General features: G+C 51.8%; 1 protein-coding gene across 1 annotated transcript in view; it reads right to left on the bottom strand.

Annotated features, from left to right (window-relative positions):
* Positions 1-20,795, bottom strand: part of Arhgap23 (Rho GTPase activating protein 23) — an 87,236-nt gene extending 66,441 nt beyond the window's left edge. The window contains exon 1 of the mRNA XM_036195296.1: positions 20,671-20,795. Within this exon, the coding sequence (XP_036051189.1) occupies positions 20,671-20,733 (63 nt within the window). The 5' untranslated portion in view covers positions 20,734-20,795. The remainder of the gene's footprint in view (positions 1-20,670) is intronic.
* Between the last annotated feature and the right edge of the window lie 1,920 nt (positions 20,796-22,715).

Genomic DNA, 22,715 nt, shown 5'->3' with positions numbered 1-22,715 from the left:
CTCTCCTGCTATGCCTCCTTGAATCAAACTAGTAGCCCCCTGAGAGTGAGGGCTTGATGCTTATAATCCCAGTGCTGGGGAAGGGGGTTTGCTGGCCAGACGGCCCTAGCCTACTTGTTGAACTCCAGAAAAATGAGAGATCCTGTATCTAGAGATGGATGGCTCAGGAGCTAAGAGCACTTGCTGTACTTGCAAAGGACTTCAGTTCAGTTCCCACCAGCCACAAGGGGGCTCACCAGTCCCAATTCAGGATCTGACATCCTCTTCTGGCATCCATGGTCACCAGGCAAACGTGTTGCCCATAACAATACACATGAAATAAGCTGTCCTGGAACTCACTATGTAGACACAGACAGGCTGGCCTCAAACTCAGAGATACACCTGCCTCTGTTTCCCAAGTGCTGGGACTAAAAGGGTGCATCATCACACCAAGCAAATAAATAAACCTTTTAAAATAAAACAATTTTAAAAAATGACTAGGTGAGCCGGGCGGTGATGGCGCACACTTTTAATCCCAACACTTGGGAGGCAGAGCCAGGCGGATCTCTGTGAGTTCGAGGCCAGCCTGGTCTACAGAGCGAGACCCAGGACAGGCACCAAAACTACACAGAGAAACCCTGTCTCAAAAAAAAAAAAAAAATTACTAGGTGTACAGTGACCAAGAAATGGTAGCTAGAAGTTGTCATCCAGACTCTACACAACACATGTCCACCTAGATACACACACACACACACACACACACACACACACACACATACACACACACATTTTACAACAGGAGTGTTATCCCAGTATTCAAGAGGTAAAAACAGGGAGATTGCTGGGTGGTGGTGGCACACAACTTTGATCCCAGTACTTGGGAGGCAGAAGCAGGCAGATTTCTGTGAGTTCGAGGCCAGCCTGGGCTACAGAGTGAGTTTCAGGAAAGGTGCAAAGCTACACAGAGAAACCCTGTCTGGAAAAACAAACAAACAAACAACAAACAAACAAACAAACAAAAAACCAGGGAGATCAGAAGTTCAAATTTATCCTCAGATACATGTTGAGTTTGAGGCCAACTTCTGGTACTTGAGACTCTGAGCGTGGGGCAGGAGAGGAAGAGGATTATTTGGATGTTAAGAAAGGATGTGGGGGGCTGGAGAGATGGCTCAGTGGTTAAGAGCACCAACTGCTCTACCAGAGGACCTAAGTTCAATTCCCAGCACCTACATGGCAACTAACAACTGTCTGTAACTCCAAGATCCGACACCCTCACACAGACATACATGCAGGTAAAACACCGATGCATATAAAATAAAGATAAAGAAATTGTTTTAAAAAAAAAAAAGAAAAGAAAGAAAGAAAGGATGTGGGGAAATTGAAAGAGAGGTAATATATATGTGTGTGTGTTACATGTTATATATATATATGTATATATATATATATGTATATATATATATGTATATATATATATATGTATATATATATATGTATATATATATATATATGTTACATGTTGTATATTATATATATAATGCAGCTGATGTGGGGAACAGTATGAAGCTTCCATCAAAACTTCAATCTAGAATTACCATATGACCCAGGAATTCCACTTCTGAGCACAAACTCGAAAACACTACCTGTACATGTTCACAACAGTATTCTTGGCCAGGCATGGTAGCATATGGCACTTTAATCACAGTACCTGAGGTGCAAAGGCAGGCAGATCTCTAAGTTCAAAACCAGCCTGGTGTACATTGTGAGCTCCAGGCCAATCAAGGCTGCAGAGCAAGACTTAGTCTCAATAAAATGAAAAAAGACACCTCAGTCAGTATTCTACATAATAGCCAAGAGATGAACGTGATCCAAGCATCGTCTACAGATAAGTGAGAGAACAATATGATACATGAGTGTGATCAGATAGTTTGTCAAGCCCGGTGGTGGTGGTGGCGCACACCTTTAATCCCAGCACTCAGGAGGCAGAGGCAGGCAGATCTCTGAGTTTGATCCCAGCCTGGTCTTCAGAGTAAGTTCCAGGACAGCTAGGGATACAAAGAGAAACACTGTCTTGAGAAAGAAAAAAAAGATACAGTATATCAACACAGTAGAGTATTACTCGTCTTAAAAAGAATGGAGTTTTGATGCAGGATGCAACAGGAATATGCTTTTTTTGAGACAGGGTTTCTCTCTGTGTAGCTTTGTGCCTGTCCTGGAACTCACTCTGTAGACCAGGCTGGCCTCAAACTCACAGAGATCTGCCTGGCTATGCCTCCCGAGTGCTGGGATTAAAGGCGTGCGCCACCACCGCCCGGCGAAAGAAGAGATTCTTACAGTGCATTTGTATGTCATGCTTAGATTCATAGGGACGGGAAGTAGAGTGGTGGCTGTCGGGCCTAGCAGAGACTAGAAACTCAGTGCGTTAATCATCACAGAGCTACAGTTGGAGATGGACGGTGGTGACAGGCCAGTGGTGGCAGTGACAAAAACACCAATCTCACAGAACTATACACTCAAAAATGGTTTTGAGAGGGGCTGTGGAGACAGCTCAGCAGTTAGGAGTGTTCACTGCCCTTCCAGAGGACCCAGGTTTGGTTCCCAGCATTCATCAGATGGCTCACAACTGCCTGTAACTCCAACTCCAGTTAGAACTGTCACCTAGGGTGGGAATTTAGCTCAGTGGTACAGCGATTGCCTAGCAAGCACAAGGCCCTGGGTTCAAAAAACTGTCAGCTCTGGCCTCCATGGGCACTTGTACTCACATGTGCATGTGCACACCCCAAACAGACAGTTGTTTAAAAATCTCTTAAAAGGCTTTAGATGTTAATTTTTGTAGGCCTGGTTGGCCTGGAACTCACTGTGAGGCCGAGGCTAGCACAGAATTTGTGGGGTTCCTCCTGCCTTTGGCGCCTAAGTACTGGGATTAGCATCTGGCTCATAAATTTTATATAAATGTGTCAAAATTGAAAGAATTGGCAAAGTCAGAATTCAAACACAGAGGAAAAATGGATTGATTTGGGGTTTTGTTGGTGTTTCCCAGACAGGGTTTCTCTGTGCAGCCCTGGCTGTCCTGGAACCCGCTCTGCAGGCCAGGCTGGCCTCGAACTCACAAAGATCCTCCTGCCTCTGCCTCCTTGGTGCTGGGATTAAAGGTGTGCACCACCACAGTCTGACTGGGGAAAAATGTTAATAGCAGCTGGTATGAATTACCACCCTTATATCTAGGAGCAGGTGGCCTGGGATGCTACATACACCTGGCCTAGAAGGCCCCTAGCCTAGGTGGCCCTGAAGGACCTGGGGCTCCAGTTTGCATCTTCTCAGGACTGCTACTATGCTCTTTGGGGTCCTAGAGAGAGCCACACAGGGGAAGCTCCTGGGCTGCCAGGGACCCTGACGCACACAGAAAGTCCCTGCTATTAGTACTATCCTTTGCCTTGGAAACCGAACCAATGGCCCTTGACACTCTTCCCAGCCCTGCTTCCGTGCAGAGGTGGTGGGACTATTGAAGAACTTTTTGGCTCAGTGTGGGATCTAACCTTCCAGAGCACACACAGTCTGTGCTAAGCCCCAGAGAGCCTACAACCACCTGTAACACACACACACACATACACACACACACACACACACACACACACACGCACGCACACACACACACACACACACACACACACACACACACACACACACACACACGTGTGCTCACACAGTCCCAGCCCTGTCTTTGTGAGCTCCTGGGATCCTGACTACACACTGCTGGACGCAGCTTGTCGGTACCACAGCCAGCAGAGCCCCCTGCTGGCTCATGCATGCCACATCAGGTCATGTCTCTTGGAAATGAAAGGGACAGGGAATCATTCCAGGGGTCTGTCACCCACCCTGCATTCTCTAGGACTCTCAGCTGCTGAGACATAACCCTCTTTCTTCCTCCTGGAAAAAAAAAAATCCCTTACAGGAGACGGTCTCCTGTGGGACAAATCCTGTAAAACCTTGAAGCTTTCCTTTGGTCCAGGAGTACCAAGGAGGCCTAATCCCCTCTCCTGAAAAGACTGTGAGACTCCAGTCACTCCTGAAGGCAGGTGCTGCCTGAAGAAACTCCTCTACAAAATCATCACACCCATTCCATCACTGGACAGCTCATTTGAGACAGACTAGAAACGCGGTGTGAGTCACCTTTCTGTGCCCCCCCTCCAGTTCTTCCTGTTGTCTAACCACTTGGGCAGAGACAACAGGTGCTCTCACTGGTTTCTTTGAGGGCAGAGGGACAGCTCAATTCCAGTCCAGCTGAGACCACATTCCCTCAGAGGGCAGGTTTCAGCAGATCCCTAACATCTCCCCCCAGGGCATGTGGGGTTCTCTGCAGGAAGAGGCTGTTAGCCTCACCTCTGAAACCACCCACCCCCTCAGCTTAGCCCTGCCCAACCTGCCCAGGCTACCTCTGCATTCCCCTGTACGCTGGCCCTGCCTCGTGTTTATAATGTTTATAATGTCAAATGCCTTCCACTGTGCTCCTGACTATGCCGGGGTTGGGAGAGCTTCTAGGTTGGGACCCTTGGTCAGAAAGGGACAGAGGGCATCTCTTATGTCCAGACCCTTGCCCTCAGTCAGCCCAGCTCTGCCCTAGACATGTAACTACAGGCACAACAGAAGCAGATGCAGATCCTCTGCACACACAGCACCTTGTGAACCTGAGCGGTGTCCCCCTTCACCACCTTGTTCCTTGACCCAGGCCACAGATGGACAGGGAGTTCTACAGTCACCCATGGGACACTGAGGGGACCCAAGGCTGGGAGAGAGGCCTACATCCACCCCAGCATTCAGGAGGGGACACTTTCAGCACTGGCATCACTTTGGTCCTTTCTAGGTAACATCAAAGTTGTCAGCCAATTTCACACCGGTGTTCTTTGCTCAGCAAAGTTACTGGGAAGGTAGTCTAGGAACGGACAGTGGGGAGGAGCCATCCACCTGGCCTCCTGCCCACCACTAGGGTGGACCCTGCCCCCCAAAGGCCAGTGAGCTAGCCCACTTCCCACTCACACCCACTCTGGGCTACTTGGTTTCCCTCTGGGAGGTCAGTCTAGGCGATATAATATGTTGGCCAGCAGGCCCTGAAGGACACACCTCCAGCCTCCACACACCACACCCCCATGTGCTAGTCACCCTGGCCTCTGGCCTCCTTCCAGTTCCCGTGAGCACTCTGTACCCTCCCAGCCTCTGGCCACTACAACACGCTGCTTTTGGAATGCTCTGTCGTTGCCTGCCTTCCTCTCCCTTCCTGCTTCCCCAGCCCTCACTCAGATTCACGTCTACCCACCTTGGAGCTCCCAGAATTAATGTCTGGCAACACACCAGCCTCAGGTGGCTCAGCTGGTAAAGGCACTTGCAACTAGGGCTGAGGACCTGAGTTTAATCCCTGGGCCCCACATGATGGAAGGAGAGAACTGTCCCACAAGTTCTGCTCTGACCCCCACATGTGTCCTTCCACTCCACACAAAATAAAACTTCCTTTAAAAAGTCACTTCACACACATCCTGCCTTGTGCCTAATGCCAGGTCTCTGGGCACCCTCTCAGGACATATATGTTTATGAGGTTATTTTCACCTGTATCCCCATTTAGCTGGGAGTCCTGGGAGACCAGGACTGGGTGTGCTTTGGAGGGACAGCATGTGGCCCAGGTGGGCAGCAGCACAATGTTTCTGGATGGGGCGGGGGTAAAGAATGTTCTCATTGCCTGGCGGTGGTGGCACACACCTTTAATCTCAGCACTTGGGAGACAGTGGCAGGTGGATCTCTGTGAGTGTGAGACCAGCCTGGTCTACAGAGTGAGTCCCAGGATAGCCAGGGCTATGCAGAGAAATGCTGACTCAAGAAACAAACAAACAAAAACTCACGCTCATCACGAGGGTGACTCCCCCTCTTCCCTGGGGACCCGCCTGGAACAGAGGCTGCTTCTACTCTTTTTGTTGTTTATTTTGAGACAGGGTTCCATGTAGCCCAGGTTAGCCAAGGATGACTTTCAACTTCTGATCCTCATGCCTCTAGCCCATGCTTCAGCTTTTTGTCCTTTCTTGTTGGGAACCACGTCCAAAAGTGGGAGCACTGGAGTATGGGGGGGGGGAATGGGGGGGACCAGGAAATCGGCTTCCCTCCTCCGTAGCCATGCTTAGTCCTCACATTTGGTGCTCCAGCCACCAGCCCTCTCAAACATGCTAGACACAGCACTCATCCATCTCTCCCACAGTGCCCTGTCTCCTTCCTATGACCCCTGACTGGCCTCCCCATCCTCAGATATCAACCTGGCAGCTGAGGGTGGACCCAGCCAGGTCCCACTGTGTGTCAGATTCCTGCCAGGGACATCTTCCTTGGCAGTCCAAGCCTAGACTCTTGGCCACCTCATCTCATACCTCTTCACTGCCAGTTCCTCGCTCTAGGCCCAGAATAAAGGGACAGTGGCTGTGGGGCCTTCCTATGTGCACAGGCTACCAGGAGGCAGCTGAGACATCAGATGCCTGGAAAGGCTGAAGGGATAAGGTGGGAGAGCAGCGGGGAGAAGGGGACAGAGGAAGGCAGAGCGGGATGGCCCAGCCAGACGCGAGGAGCGACAAATATGCGAAGTACGCCTGCCCCGGAGCTATGAAGAGTGCAGCCAGCCTGCCAGGCGGGTCGCAGCCTCCCGCCCCGCCCCACCGAACCAACGGCACCGGGCCTGAGATGAGGTGCGCGCCCACGGGGCCGAAGCTGCTTCTGGGACCGGGTTGAGAGGTGAACATGAGAGGCGTGGCCGTGCAAACTAAGAACGACAGGCACCTCTGATTGGTGCGTCCCTGCCTATTGGAAGCTTGCGCAGAACGGACACTCTACCCAAGACAACGCCCACAAGCCGGGGTGGCTGCGTTCCCAAGCCTGTAGGCCCCTTAGGATCATCATCAGTCACCAGTCACCTCAGAGCAGAGCCTCAATGGTGCCACGGGCCTACTGGAGACCTCCCCGTTCCTATCACTGCCCAAATAAGGCTCTGCTTCCTTGGGACGTCATCCCTTGCTACCTTAGCCCCTGGTCAACCTAGCTTTCTTGGAGTTCACAAGTCTGAGCTCACAAACAGCTGAGCACTTAGGAAATGACATCGAACCAGCCCCTGCCCTAGAGGTACACACGTTAAGCTTAAGGACAGGAGAGTCCATCAGTGGCCCTACCCTACCCCCTCTTTGTTCCCAAACAATTCAAATTTCAGAGACTAATCTAGGACAAAGGAAAGGTTATCATCAAGTGGGGCTCTGGGTGGAAGGGCTGGCACTCTAGGTAAGAAGAAGCCTGGGGGCTCGGTCTCCGCTGTGTGACCTGGCCTCAGCCTTTCCCTCTCTAACCCCCTGCCTCCTTAGCTGGGAGGGATCCCGCAGGGGCTCAGCCGAATGCCTGGCACCTGAGCTGCTCAGCCAGTTTTAGTTCAGCAAGTCCCAAAGGATTTGCAGAAATTAAAATCAGTCCGATTTTATAAAGATCAAAGAGGTAGACATGCAATAAACAAAGCAGATGTGGACACAGGGTTCAAAAAAATGCCTAAGCTGGGGAATGTCTGTATCCCAGAATTGGGGATGGGTGTGGGGACAGGGATCACGGAGAACTCAAGGCCGGGGACACATATCGAGTTCCAGGCAAGCTTGGACAACTTAGACTCTGTTTGAAAAAACAAAAACAACGGGCTTGAGAGCTAGCTCAGTGATTAAGAGTACTGCCTGCTCTTCCAAAGGACCTGGATTCAATTCCTAGCACCCATATGGCATCTCACAACCATATGGAACTCCAGTTTCAAAGGATCCAATTCCCTCTTCTGTCCTCCTCAGGCACCAAACACACACATGGGACACAGACATACATGCAGACAAAACACCTTTTTATTATATAAAAATAATTAAAAAAAACCCACAACACCACCTAAATAAATTAAAACATAAATATATACATGAGCTCAATCTCCAGAACCCACAACGTAGAAGTTGAGAACTGCCTGACCTCCATTTATGGTCTGTGGCACACACACATAAACACAAAAAGTATATAAACATATTTACATACACACACACACAATCTAAATGTTATACTTGTCCTGTGGTCACTGCTATATTGCCTAGCACAAAGGTACAGGGGAGGGGCTGGGTGTGGTAGCACAGGCCTTTAATTCTGGCATTCAGGAAAGAGAGACATGAGGATCTCCATGAGTTTGACACTGGCCTGGTCTCCACAGTGAGTTTCAGGACAGCCAGGGGTAGATGTCACCACTGGTGGCTCTAGAGTAGACCATGCACGTGTTCTGTGCACATGGGCCAGAAACCTCAGGGTCCTTCCTTTTTTCTTTTCTTTTCTTTTCTTTTCTTTTCTTTTCTCTTTTCTTTTCTTTTCTCTTTCTTTCTTTCTTTCTTTCTTTCTTTCTTTCTTTCTTTCTTTTTTTTGTTTTCTTGTTTTGGTTTGTTTTGCTTTGCTTTGCTAGACAGGGTTTCTCTTGTAGCCCTGGCTGTTCTGGAACTCACCCTGCAGACCAGGCTGGCCTCGAACTCAGAGAACTGCTTGTCTCTGCCTCCTGAGTGCTGGGATTAAAGGCGTGTGACACACACCACCTCCCTCCATCCCAGTGTTATATCAGTAAACACAGGCTTCTCCAAGAAGCTTCGAGAAGGCTTTACCAAGGCAAGGTTTTTGTTGTTGGTGGTGTTTTTTTTTTCTTTGTTTTGTTTTTCGAGACAGGGTTTCTCTGTGTAGCTTTGCACCTTTCCTGGAACTCACTCTGTAAACTGGGCTGGCCTCAAACTCACAGAGATCTGCCTGCCCCCGCCTCCCGAGTGCTGGGATGAAAGATGTGCGCCGCCACCGCCCACCATCACCACCACCGCCCAGTAAGGCAAGGTTTCTCAATGCTGGAACAGCTAGCATGGAAAGTCCGGCAGAAGTTAGTGGCTTGCCCAACAGACAGCTAGAAAGTGGAGCAAGTTGGGGCTCACATCCGTGCTCTGACCCTCACTCAGCTGTAGTGGGTGTGTGTTTACGGGAGCACCCGCAGTGATGTCTTCCCTTCCTGACCTTGCCAGCCCTCCGTGGATCCCAGCTCTGGAGTGGAGGGCCTAGGCTGGGCTGTGGGAAGTGATCGGCCATGAACTTTTTGTCAGGCAATACAGGATTTGTTTTTTTTGTTTGTTTGTTTGGTTTTTTTTTTGGAGCTGAGGATTGAACCCAGAGCCTTGCACTTGCTAGGCAAGCGCTCTACCACTGAGCTAAACCCCCAACCCCTTGTTCTGTTTTTGAACAAGGGGTTTTGGCCTTTGAACATCCACCCAGCAGAAGGTACTTTACTATAGAGCCCTCACTTACGACTGGAGATGTGGCTCATTTGCGGGAATTCCTGTGTAGTATGTACAAAGCCTTGGGTTGGGTTCCAGCACTGCATAAACTGGCATGGCTGAATGTACCAGCACTTGGGAGGTGGAGGCAGAAGACCAGAAGTTCAAGGTCATCCTTGGCTACCTGGAATATGCTAGACTCTGTCTAAAAGACAAATAGTAATACTAATTTCCAGGGCTGGAGAGACGGCACAGATGTTAAGAGCACTGACTGCTCTTCCAGAGAACCCAGGTTTGATTCCCAGTACCCACATGGTGGCTCACAACCATCTTTAACTTCGGTTCCAAGTGATCTGACACTCTCTTCTGGCCTCTTCAGGCACCAGGCACATATATGGGTCACAGACATACATGAAAGGAAAACATCCACAGACATTACATTTTTTAAAAAGTTAGAATGATTTGTTTCACCTATTGGCTGGGGAGATGGCTCAGCTGAGCAAGAGCATCTGCTATGTACGCATAAGGACCTGAGTTCAAATCCCTAGAAATCATGCTGGGGGGGGGGGGGGGCCAGGCACAGTCACAGCACCCAGGGCCTCCTAGCCGCCAGTCTAGCTCTAAGTTCAGTAAGAGATCCTGTCTCAAGGAAACAATTCAAAAAGTGAAGGAGCAAGACACACACAGTCTCCCTTGGCCTCCTCAGTAGCACCTCCCCCACATTCGTGCGGATCACACATCCAGGAAGAAAGAGGAGGGAAGGAGAGGAGGCCACCCACCAACATCGACATGTGCACATATACCACACACATGTGTACAGATCCCACACATGTAACACACAGGAAGGATGAAGGGCAGAAGGGGAGGACACACACCCACATCTACATGTGCACAAACACACATGTCTACATGTGCACAAACACACATGTCTACATGTGCACACACACATCTACATGTGCACAAACACACATGTCTACATGTGCACAAACACACATGTCTACATGTGCACAAACACACATGTCTACATGTGCACAAACACACATGTCTACACACACACACACACACACACACACACACTCGGGAGGAAGGGAAGGAAAAGAAAAGATGACTCAACTTAGGAGCTGCAGCTTGGTGGTAAGGCCCTGCCTCTCAACCTCAGGTGTGGGAGGAGACTAGTGAAGCCAAGTCAGTCACGCCACACACTGGTTTTAACTGAGTCCCAGGGCTCCCTTACCAGCAACTGTCTTCATCTTTTTTTGTTTTGTTTTTTGAGACAAGGTCTCACCATGCAGCCCTGGCTGACCCGGACCTCACTCTGTAGATCATACTAGCCTTGAATTCACAAAGATCAGCCTGCCTCTGCCTCCAAAAGCTGGGAGTAAAGATGTGCACTACCGATGGGCGTGCCTTTAAGGGGCAAGGGCAGGTGGATCTCTGTGAGTTTGAGACCAGCCTGGTCTACAGAGTGAGTTCCAGGACAGGCTCCAAAGCTACACAGGGAAACCCTGTCTCGAAAAATCAAATAAATAAATAAATCTAAAAACAAATTTTCAAGCAATAAAGACACTAAAGATGGACATTCAAGGGCTACTACGAGGTACCTGGATATTTACAGATTCAAAAGTGAGTTCCTGGGAGGGCAAATAACCTGTAACCCCAGAACCCAAGAGAGAGGCAAGAGGATCCCCTCAAGCTCCAGCCTGGCCAAGGCTACATACACAGACCCTGCCAATTGAAATAGTAAATAAATAAAAACACCACCATGTAAGGTCACCCAGGATCCAAATTGAAAACCGGGTCTTTCTGAATCGATAATGTGTGTCTGTCATCCACCTTGCCTTTAGTCCCCTTTCTGTGTTTGCTCCACACTGTTCCTTTGGTCTGCCTGGGTGTTTTTTAAATACTGGTATTTTAGGCAAGGGGGCCGTGAGAACATTCTGGACTGGCAGGTAATGGAGATGGGAATCTCACAAGCCAGGTGTGTGAAATCTTAGTGGAGTCTTTTTGTCTGGCTTTTGGGCAATAAGAAACAGAGACAAGGAACCCCTTGAGGGCAGGGCTGTGTGGAGCCCAGGGTTCTTACAACTAATGATCACCCACGAAATGAAAGCTGGTTTGCTTGAAGATCTGGCCACTGCCCACTTTTCCCAAGCACTGAGCCTCCTCTGCTGCCCCAGGCTGTAGTCAGGGGAAGACAAGAGGGACACTATGCCAGCCGTGCCTGAGAATGTCCTGGGCAGCCCAAGGCCATGCCTGGTCCCTCAGATGAGCTAGTCCCTGAGGAACCGGGGCCTCTGGGACCAGGTGCAGGAGTCAAAGGCTCCAGGGGAAGGAAGTAGGGACTCTCACAGCAGCCTGGGTGACCTATCCCATCACTCCCTTCTTGTACACCTGCCCACCCTCAGCTGGCCCCTCAACTCCCCCAGGTGCAGCAGGGCACAGCAGCCCAGGGCTAAGGTCTCATTAGAGCTAATGAGAGCTCAGCTGTGTAGATGCCAGCTCAAGATACAGGGAGCAACCAAGAGCACCCCATCCCCTCTGGGAGAGGAACCCGAGGCCACACCTCCAGGAGACTTCTCAAGTCCAAGTGAGGGCAGTTCATGCCACTGATGACACTTTCGGAGGACTGCGTCACTGGGCAGTTTCAACGTGTGAACATTACAGCATGCTCGAAAGTCTAATCTCCTCCAGCTTAGGAGGCAGTGTGACCTGGTGTACTCTGACATACACCCCAGTCCCTTGTTGAGCTGTCCCTGTGCCTCACATGGCTGCGTAGTCAGTAAGTCAGTATGCAAAGAGAGGCAGTGTGCCATGGGGGGGGGGGGGACAGGGAGCTTACCTGGCTGGACGCACCAAGTTTCCCCTGCCCACTGCTCAACCCCAATGCTCAGGGTGCCCCTTCCTCAGTAAACCTTGGAAACCCTGCTCCTGCTTCACCTGGATGTCATCTTTTCTCTTTTTTCCATTTTCTTCTTATTTTTTAATTTAAGCCAGGCACAGTGGCACAAGCCTTTAAGTCAGCACTGGGAAGCAGATCTCTGTGAGTTCGAGGCCTCACAGAGATGGAGCTGAGGCTGGTGCTGAACTCCAGGCTCCCTGTACCTACCTCCTACAGGTAGGCACTCACTACCACAACCAGTTTATACAGCTTCGAGGACCAAACCCAGGGCTTTGTGCACACGAGACAAGCACTCTTCCATTGAGCTAGCCCCATTTTGCTTTCATTTTCAATTCCAGACAGAGTCTCAACTAAGTTGCCTAGGCAGGCCTTGAATTCAGGACCCTTCTGCCTCAGCCTCGGGTGTCACCTCGTGTCACCAGACCTGGGTCTCCCATCAGCTCTTGCGGGCCTGTCTCCCTCTCTGCCCCTAGTCTTCCTAGCCTGCCTTTTCTCTAGGTCTCAGTTTCCCTAATGGAAAATGGGGAGACAGGGAAGGGTACCCTAACTGGCTGTTCCTTTCTCCTCCCTCCTGCCCCCGCCCCCTGTGCAGAACCATCACTGCCTTATCATTGATAAAGAACTCCGGCGAAGCACAGGGGTCTCTGCTCAGAGGTGGGGGTCTCCGTTCAGAGGTGAGGGTCTCCACTCAGAGGTGGGGGTCTCCGTTCAGAGGTGGGGGTCTCTGCTCAGAGATGAGGAAAAGCCCCTATGGTCCAGACCCCACTCCCCTCTCCCTAAGCCCCTGCCTAGTCTCCCAAGCAGCTCTCACCTCAGCGGCAGGAATTAAGGAAGAAGACAGTGCTGGATTGGGAGCCCAGTGGAGCCAGAACCAAACTGCTGACTGAAAGAAGGCCCGCAGCCAGGAGAATGAGCTCTGCCCTTCCCCAAACTGACATCCCTGTTTGTCACTGAGACCCCCAGTACTTGTCCTCCCACACGGCTCCTACATTCCTGGGGCCCACAGGCCTCCTGCCCTATGTCCAGGCCACAGAGGCCAGCAAGCCCTCTGCCCAGTCTGTCCAAGCTCTCTCTCTTCCCAGGGATACAGGCTGAGCTTTGAAAGGGTCACTTCAAAGAGGACCAGTCTGTAGAGAACCCAGCCAGACCCAGGGCCAGCTCCTCCGCCAGATTCCTGGCAGTTGTTGACAAAGGCCCCACTGTTCCCCCGACCCCAAGACGCCCCCAAATGCACTGGGCATAAGGCTTTCTTTCCCAGTTGTACTCCCACAGGCCAGACTCTGCTCCAGGGAGCAGCTGGGGCCCCTGCTACATGAGAGGCTGTGCTGGTGGACCAGGGAACTCTCCCCTTCCTTGGTACTCAAACCCAGGATGATCAGGTAGCCTCCAGGACCAGTGGCACAGGCCCCTCCCTGCTCCTTGGTCATCCAGTCTTCCTGGCTCTATAATGGCCTCCCACCTTCTCCAGCCCACTTCAAACTCACCCCAGGCCTTCCAGGTGACTTCCCAGCAGCCTGTCAGGGACACCTGGCCTCGGAGGAGCCACTCAGCCCCAACCATAGTGGCCAGCCTTTAATACTTCTTCCAGACCAGGCAGCTGGCCCCAGTCAGTCTCCCAGTGTGCATCAGCCCAGGAAACAACTCTTTTACTCCCATAACCCAGCACAGATCTCCAAGCAGGCCCCAGGGGGTTCTGGGCTGACCTTTAACTCAGTACCAGAATTATCACTCATGCACATCAGTATGCATCAGGGCCTGAATACCTCCAGTGATGGAGACCTCATGACTTCCATGGAAGCTCACTTCCTCTTCAGATAACTCTGGCCATAAATGTTGGTTTTGTTTGTTTATGATGGTGTCTTCTGTAGCCCAGGCTAGCCTCAAACACATTATGTAGCCAAGGATGATCTTGATCCTCTTGCTTCCACCTCCTGAGTGCTTTGACTATATGCCAGCACCACTGTGCCTGATAAAGGCTGGAGATCAAACCCAAGGCCTGTGCACGGTAGGCAAGCACTCTACCATCTGAGTTATAGCTCAGCTCCTCTGTTTGGGGTTTGGGTTTGTTGTTGTTGTTGTTTATTTGCTTTTGAAACAGGGTCTCACCCTGTAGCCCAGTCTGTTCTGGAATTCACAGTGTAACCAGTGTTGACTCTGAACTGGTGGCAAGCCTCCTGCCTCCCATCAGCAGGGCTTGGATTCCAGCTGTGAGCAGCTAGCACACCTGACTAAAGGGCTCTACTGAGCCAGATGTGCTAGGGTTACAGCTCACGGATCCCAAGTAAGCCTGTGTTCTCATCTCGACATATTGATCATTATTTGCCTAACAATAGAGACGGGCCTGATTCCCCTCAGTCAGGCCTTTCAATAAAGCTGGTAGATTATATCTGAGGTCAGAAAATGGAGGTCAAGAGACAGGGTATAGCTCAGTCACAAAGTGCTTGCTTAGCACATGTAAGCTTCACGTTCAGGCCTTAAGTCCACATGAAAGAGAAAATGGAGGCTAGTGTCCAAAGCCACACAGTAAAGATGGGGTAGAGTTAGAATGAGAATTTAGAAGGACAAGGCCCAACCCATACACTCAACCACAGGGTGCTCCAGACTCCCAAGGCCTGCAGGGCCATACCAGGCCCAGGCCCCAGTGTCTCCCAGGGCCAGTCTGCTGGGTCAGAAGACAGAACGTCAAATATCTCCCAGTGCGCAAGTCCCTAGGAGCAGATGAAGTTGTAGCCTGGGGGGCCTGACTGACTAATGCTACTTCAGACCAGGAAAAGAAGAACGGAAAAGAAGGTGACCCAACAGCCCAGGCATGTAAGGGTCAGAGGAAGCTGGAGATGTCCCTGGGCCCAAGGTTTAGGACAGATGGGAGCTGGAAATCCAACACCTGTTGCTTGAGAGATAAGCAGTTGCTAGCAGCCAGGCTGGATGATAGAGGACTATAATCCTGGAGCTGACAGACAAGCATGGACTTTTAAGGCCTGATCTGGCTACAGTAGAGTGAATTCAAGGCCAGCCTCTTTAATTTAGCAAGATCCTGTCTTAAAATAAAAAGTAAAGGGACTAGAGAGGTGGTTTAGTAGTTAAGAGTGCTAGCCACTCTTCTAGAGGACCTGGGTTTGATTCCCAGAACTCATATGGTGGCTCACAGCATTCCATAACTCTAGTTCCAGAAGATCTGATGCCCTCTTCTGACCTCCACAGGCACGAGGTCCACATGCAGTACACCGACATAGATGAGGTCAAAACCCTTACACATAAAATAATAAAAATAAATTAAGGCCGGGCGGTGGTGGCGCACGCCTTTAATCCCAGCACTTGGGAGGCAGAGCCAGGTGGATCTCTGTGAGTTCGAGGCCAGCCTGGGCTACCAAGTGAGTTCTAGGAAAGGCACAAAGCTACACAGAGAAACCCTGTCTTGAAAAACCAATAATAATAATACTAATAATAATAATAAATTTTTTTTAAGTACCAGACAGTAGTGGCGCATGCCTTTAATCTCAGCACTTGGGAGACAGAGGCAGGTGAATCTCTGTGAGTTTGAGGCCAGCCTGGTCTACAAAGAGAGTTCCAGGACAGTCAGGGCTGTGTACACAGAGAAGCTCTGTCTCAAGAAACCAAAAGTAAAGAAATTAATTAGATTAAATTAAAGTAAAAATGGGTCCTAGGCGTGTAGATAATGAAAGAGCACTCGTCTTAAATGCACAAGACTCCAGATTCAAATCTCAATTCTAAATCGGGTGTGGTGGAACCTGCCTTGAATTCCAGCATTGGTGAGGTAGAGGCAGGAGAATAAAAATTGATGGTAATGGACTAGACATAGAGCATGTAGGCAGTGTACCCTTATATCAATCCTGGCTGAGCACTGAAAATGAGAAAAAAAAGCTGAGGTCTAAGACAGGCCTTGTCCTATACATACTCAGACCACCTCCAACTTGACAAGAACAGAACTGCCCACTGCCTGAGCTAAACACTCAGGGCTGGGATGGAAGACAGGCCTTTGAAAGCCACAGACCTTCCTCACCTGTTTCTCAGCACCTTCCCCTCAGAACTCCGAGAAAAGAAGAGCCAAGGAGTTCTGGTGGCAGTGGCACCTGGTAGCCTTGGAGGGCAAGTGGTGACAGATGCCACCAGGGACTTTTCCCTTCCTCCCTAGGGTTAGCTCAGGCCCTCGGAGCAGACAACACAGCAATACTCCCCGGCTGTCTTCCTGAGAGCCTAACCCCACCTACATGCAGAGGCTGGGCACGGGGTCCTGTGGATTTGTCACACAGTGTCTCCCCATTCATGAACCCAGTTAGTCAGTCAGCCAGTCAACAAATAGTCTCTGGGTTCTGGCTATGTGCCAGACTGTGTGGTAACAAACATGACACCTTTAGGCCGTTGGAATGAGGTTAAGAGCATGGCCAGTTCCTAGGCTCTGTCACTCATTCATGTGACCGTAGGAAGTCATGGAATCTCTTTGTGTCAGCTGAGATGGCAATAACACATCTGTCCAGCATTAAGCCCCATGGATAGATTCTAGATTGTTTTCTTGCCTTTGAGTAACTCTAGTCTGACAAGGAGACTGACAAGTCTCCCATCCCAATGCCGGGGAAAGAGCTAGGCCCAGGTCACACTGGGAGACCAGTGGGGGAGGCTTCTGGCTTGCACTCTGCAAACATTTATGGAGGGCTGCCCTGTGCCAGGCACTGTGCCGGGCACTGGGGACACAGATGAACAAGACACATTGTCCAATCATCCCTGCCACACCCCCAGGACTCAGTCCCAGAGGCTAGCACTGGTGTGTGTGTGGGGGGGGGACACACAGTGCCACAGACAGCACCCCTGGAAGCCAGAGGCTCAGATTCAGAGGACATAAGTAATCATCAGCTACTCACAGTCTGAGGGGCATGGCATCCTTTTCCCCTTTGGCATGAGAAGTTAAACAAGATCGGCCCTTTGGTTTTGACCACTCTGACAGGTAATGAATAACACCCCCATGTCCAAAGCCAAGGCCATCTGGGCCTGATGTCTCCCTGAGATGGTGGAGAAGACACTCTCCCGGTACTGCCTGACACTGCCCTGCTGACACACTGGCATAATTTCATGAGAAACAGGGGCCTAGATCTGAAGGCGGGTTGTTTGAAGAGGGTGTGAGCGTAGGGAGGGGCAGTGCCAGCTCCCACAGGCCCTATTCATGACAGAGTCCGGGTGGCAGACCAGGATAATTAAGACCAGGCTTTGTCTAAATCCCTGACCAAGCCAATACCTCACCTTTGAACCCCTGCAACCAGCAGAGCCAGGCTGATGTGCCACCAGGAGAAGGCCAATGGACTGCCTGCCACAGGCCTGGAGCGCTTGGGGCTAGCCTGGGGAGGTGGGGAGGGAGGCTGAAGACCGAGGAATGGATGCCCCACCCACAAACACTGAGGGACACCTGAGGCTGTGCCATCCTGATGACCAACCAAGACAAGCAAGCGGCTCCAATCTGGCAGGAGAAGAATTTGATGTAGACTCTACCAAATGAGCATAGGAGTGGGGGCTGGGCAGTGAGGGCCAGCTGTGACTCTAGAACCCGGGGCCCCTTCCTCCCTAACTCTCTGTTCTCGTTCTCTCTCTCTCTCTCTCTCTCTCTCTCTCTCTCTCTCTCTCTCTCTCTCTGTCTCTCAAGATTTATTTATTTATTATGTACACAGTGTTCTGTCTGCATGTGCCTGCTAGAAGAGGGCACCAGATCTCATTACAGATGGTTGTGAGCCACCATGTGGTTGCTGGGAATTGAACTCAGGACTTCTGGAAGAGCAGCCAGTGCTCTTAACCTCTGAGCCATCTCTCCAGGCCCTGAATCTGTTCTTTATGAACAATGCAGCTTTGGGCACACTATGAGCTCACTGTGCCTCGGTACCCTCAACTGTAAGATGGGACAATGACAAACAGCACCAGCCTCGAGGTGACACACAGTGACAATGAAAAGAATCCTGACAAAACACAGCTGTCACTGAGGAGGCTGAGACATACAGTCAGCCTGGGCTACAGAGCAAGAGACTCTGGCTAAAAAAAAACAAACAACAAAACAAAACAAAAACACAAAAACAAACAAACAAAAACCCTCTAGCATTAACGAATATGCTCATGTGAATATATTTGCATGTTCTCTGATCTCTTTAGACATTTGCATTGGAATCCAGCATCACAGGAATCCACCTACTGGAGGATATCCCTGTACCATCTCCAGGCTGCCCTAGGGTGCTGTAGCTCACAAACCTGTCCCTGGAAATTCTTCTGAATAGCTAGCCCCAGTCTATCACTCCAAAACTTAGTCTTAGTCCAGTCAACTACTCTATAGCCTTGAACTCACAGAGATCCCACCTGCTTCTGCCTCCTGAGTGCTGGAATTAAAGATGTGCGCCACCACCGCCCATCGTTATTATTATAGACAGAGTCTCTGTAGCCCTGGCTGTCCTGGAACTCCCTACATAGACCAGGCTGGTCTTGAACTGCCTGTCTCTGCCTCTGCTGGGATTAAAGGCGTGCGCCATACCCAGCTGTAGTCTGCCTTTTAACTTTACACAAGCAGAGAAGTTTCAAAGTATCCTTGCAATGAGTGAGGCATGAAGCAACCCACGCCCACTCCCACACTGCCCTGTAACACCACACCCTCTCTCACCCCCACCCCCAACGGTGCCAACATCACTGCATCCTTTCCTCATGAGTTCAGGGTTGCCCTGAGAGAAGACACAGAAAACCTCATCCACACTACCCATACAAAATGGTTGTTCCCCAGGTCCAGTTCTTCCATCTCCATCTGGGAACCACACAACCTGCCCCACCCCAGCAGTATACAAGCTTTCTTCCTAATAACCAGACTTTATTTTGTACCCACCAGAACTCAGGTTCCAACCCAACAATACCACCAAACCTTTAGGTCAGACCCTATCTGTAAAATAGGCACTAACGTTGCCAGGCATGGTGCTGCACACCTCTAATCCCAGCACTCCGGAGGCCAGTCAGGGCTACAGAGGGAAACCCTGTCTGGAAAAAACAAACAATAAAATAGGTACTAACACTTTTCCTACACACTCACAGAGGGCTTTGAGACCCTGGAATCGAGTATTGGATGGAGGGGATCCACTGTTCTCATCATGTGAAAGGATGTAGCGCCTAGGGCACAGGGCCTTGGAGTTCCCAGGCATCTGCGGGTGAATCGAACCACACGTGGGCAATGGGAAAAAGCCACCAGGGCTGGGGGCCTTTGGGCCAAGTTTGCAGGCCAAATGATTGGTTCTGCAATGGAGATTCAAATCTCCTGCCGTCAGCGCTGGCCACTTTGGAAAATGGGGCTGTTGCCCTGGCAGAGGGGGAACGACGTGGAATCAAAGGCCACCCACCAGTAGCCCACAGGGGGGTAGGGGTGGAGTCGGTAAGGGGTCAGGGATGAAGTACGCGCTATTTGTGTGTGTGGGGGGGAGAATCCATCCAAAGGACTCCAGCCTAATGACCTCCACTCCCGCCCCCTGTCCATCCTGAATTTCAAGTTTATAATTAGGAAACACACTTTGGCTGTAGGGAGGGGTAGAGAAGCCGACTGAGGAAGAACTTAAATCATGCAGTTCAGACACCAGAGTCTCCTAAAGAGTTTGCGAAGTACATGCCCGCGGGACCAACACGCCAAGGACAGGAGCCCGCTGGAGTGTCAAAAGAAGGAGAAGCTCAGTTCTGGCCTTGACCCTCAAACTGGACCCCAGGGAACGTCTTTCCCAAATTCAGGAAAACTACTGGCCAGACAGTGTTCAGCTCTTCCAGCTTGTACTGCCACTGTGAGCTGGGGGGTGATCGAGCGGGACCGGCAGCCAGACTCCAAGGCAGGGGACTGACCCTGTTGGGAAGGGGAGGGCCCCTCCCCAGCCTCAGCAGCTGGTAGATGAAAGAACCCAAGCAAAGCAGCCCAGCGCTGAGTAATGCCCCTGGCACCCCGCTCCCGGACCCACCCACAGCCGGAGCCGGCAGAGGGGAGGGCCGGGCAGGGCTGGGGTCCCAGGCCCGAGCCCCGCAGCCCCACAGCGCAGTCCTACCCGGAGGGGGCGAGCCGAGGACGTCCCGCCCCAGGGCCCCTCCCCCACTGCCTGTGGCTCCAGCTGTGCGGGGGCCTCGCCAACGGAAAACGAAAACTCGGGCAGAGGAAACGGCGGCGGGCGCCCCGCCTGAAAATCCCGGACAAAAGGCGCGGGCCTCCCACCCCTGCTGCCCGGCCGCCCAGGGCCTGGCACCACCACCACCGACTGGGTGGCCCCAGCCCGGTAGCCCCGGGCCCGTCGTGGGGGCCCCGCGCGGCGGCCCCCGCCAGCCTCTGCTAGCGCAGCTGTCCCTCCAGCCACTCCCCAACGGGACACCAAGTTCCCGCAGCGGTGCCCACCGGCGGGGGCGCAGTGACCCCAGCCCGGACATTGCCCCTGGTCCCGCCCCAGCCTGGCCCAAGCCAAGAGCCCTCACCTGGGGGGGCCGGGGCTCCGGACGCGGCGGGATCCCGACCAGGCAGAAGGCGACTCCATTCATCGGGCCGCAGTGGAGGCTCTGCGGCCGGGGCACTGTTGGGGGCACGGGCCGGGGCCCAGGGGGCGGAGGGCCGGGGACAGAGGGGCGGGGCCCGGAGGGGCGGGCCCTAGGTAGCTCCTCCCACCCACTCCCACCCCGCCCCACAAGCCACGCTCCAGACCCGGCGCGGTCAGGGCCCTTTCCACACGCTGCGCAGAAAAGTAAAGGGAACCAAGACAGGGATCTACGCGGATCGAGAAGGCAAGGGCCAGAAACGAACCTGGCCCAGCGACAAGGTCTTAGGGAAGCCTCTGGAGAGAGGGCCTGCAGATAGATGTTGAGCGGCGAGCTCGGAAAGAGGATGAGGGCACCGAACCCAGGGATAGCACCAGGAAAGCACGCTAGAGAGGGTCCAGAAAGCCTGTGAGTGGCGGAGACAGGATGAAGCCACCTCACCTCCGACAGGCTTGGGGCGGAGACTCTAGGGACTCATGGAAGTTGAGGCACCACGGATGTGGTGTGAGGTATGACCCCCGTCCATCTAGAAAAGCCCCCTCCCAGGAAGACCCTTAGATGGTAGCAGAGTCAGGGCTGGGAGGGAGTTCTGACAGACGCCCCAGCCTTTTGGTGCAGCCCATCCCTGTGAGTGCAGTGCCTTAGACCTCTGGTCCTGAGATCTGCTCTGCAAGGGCCCTAGGAAGAGACACCCCCACCCCCAGCTACCCTTCCTGCTCCACTGGGAGCTGGGCCTAAAGAGACACTCCTGGCCTGAGCCAGCCACTCACTTCCCAGTCCTCCAACAGAACCCCACTCTGTTCCCCCAGCTCACAGGACAGGCCCCCACACAATCCAGTGAGAACCAGTACCTCAGTCCTCCACTGAGCAGGAAAGTTCTTTCTGCTACCTAACCCTCATTCTTGCTCTTCCTCCAGCCTATGCTGACCTCTTCCTGAGCCTTCTTACAGGATTTTTTGGGGGGGATGGGGGAGTTGGCGTCTTTCTCTTTCTTTTTTCTTTTTCTTTGTTTTTTGTTGTTGTTGTTGTTTTTCGAGACAGGGTTTCTCTGTGGCTTTGGAGCCTGTCCTGGACTAGCTCTGTAGACCAGGCTGGCCTCAAACTCACAGAGATCCGCCTGCCTCTGCCTCCCAAGTGCTGGGATTACAGGCGTGCGCCACCATCACCCGGCCTCTTCTTTATAAAATAAAAGAAGACTTGGCCGGCCTGGAACTCACTATGTAGACCAGGCTGACCTCCAACTCACAGAAATCCACCTGCCTCTGCCTCTGCCTCTGGAGTGCTGGGATTAAAGGGTATGACACTCTGCCTGCCCTATTTTGGGTTTTCTTTGGTGTGACTTGACGTTTTTTGAGCCAAGGTACTGCAGAGTGGTACTGAACCTTATCCCTCCCTGCCTCAGTTCCCTGAGCACTGGGATAATAATCATGAGCCACCACACCTGGCTCCTTCTTGCAATTTTAAAGGCTTCTGTATTCCTTTCTTCATATTATGAGGTAGGGGAAAAAGCAGATATCTCCACGAAATAGTAATTGATTTCAGGGAAGGCAGGCAAAGCAGGAAGAATAAGTATCCCCCAAAGACACCACTCCCTGAACCCAAAGACTTCATAAGGATTCTGGCTTTACCACCACCACCACCACCACAGACCCAGGTCGCCAAGCCCACCCCTTGCTACTTGTTCAGGCTCCAGAATGCAGGCTGTGGGAAGGGGGACATCGGTCAGGCTGTCCCGCCTCCTGAGAGCCTGAAGGCCACCGATAGACTCACACTGTGTGCTTTAAGTTCCCAGCACTTAAAAAGATTCTCTTCTAATGACCTCTCTAACTTCTTTCAGTCCATCAAGGTCGGAAGCCAGAATGACCCCCTCCTCCTACAAAGTCCCCCCACCACCTAACTGTGATCTGTCACAATGCCTGCATCTTCTCACTTCCAACAGAGTCCCAGCTCCTGCCCTTCTGCCTGTTGCTCCGGTGCTGCAAGGCATA

Source organism: Onychomys torridus, chromosome 8, assembly GCF_903995425.1.
Source record: "Onychomys torridus chromosome 8, mOncTor1.1, whole genome shotgun sequence".
Taxonomy (NCBI): Eukaryota; Metazoa; Chordata; class Mammalia; order Rodentia; family Cricetidae; genus Onychomys; species Onychomys torridus.
The sequence above is the reverse complement of the archived record's forward strand: the minus strand, read 5'-3'. Positions and strand labels throughout refer to the sequence as shown.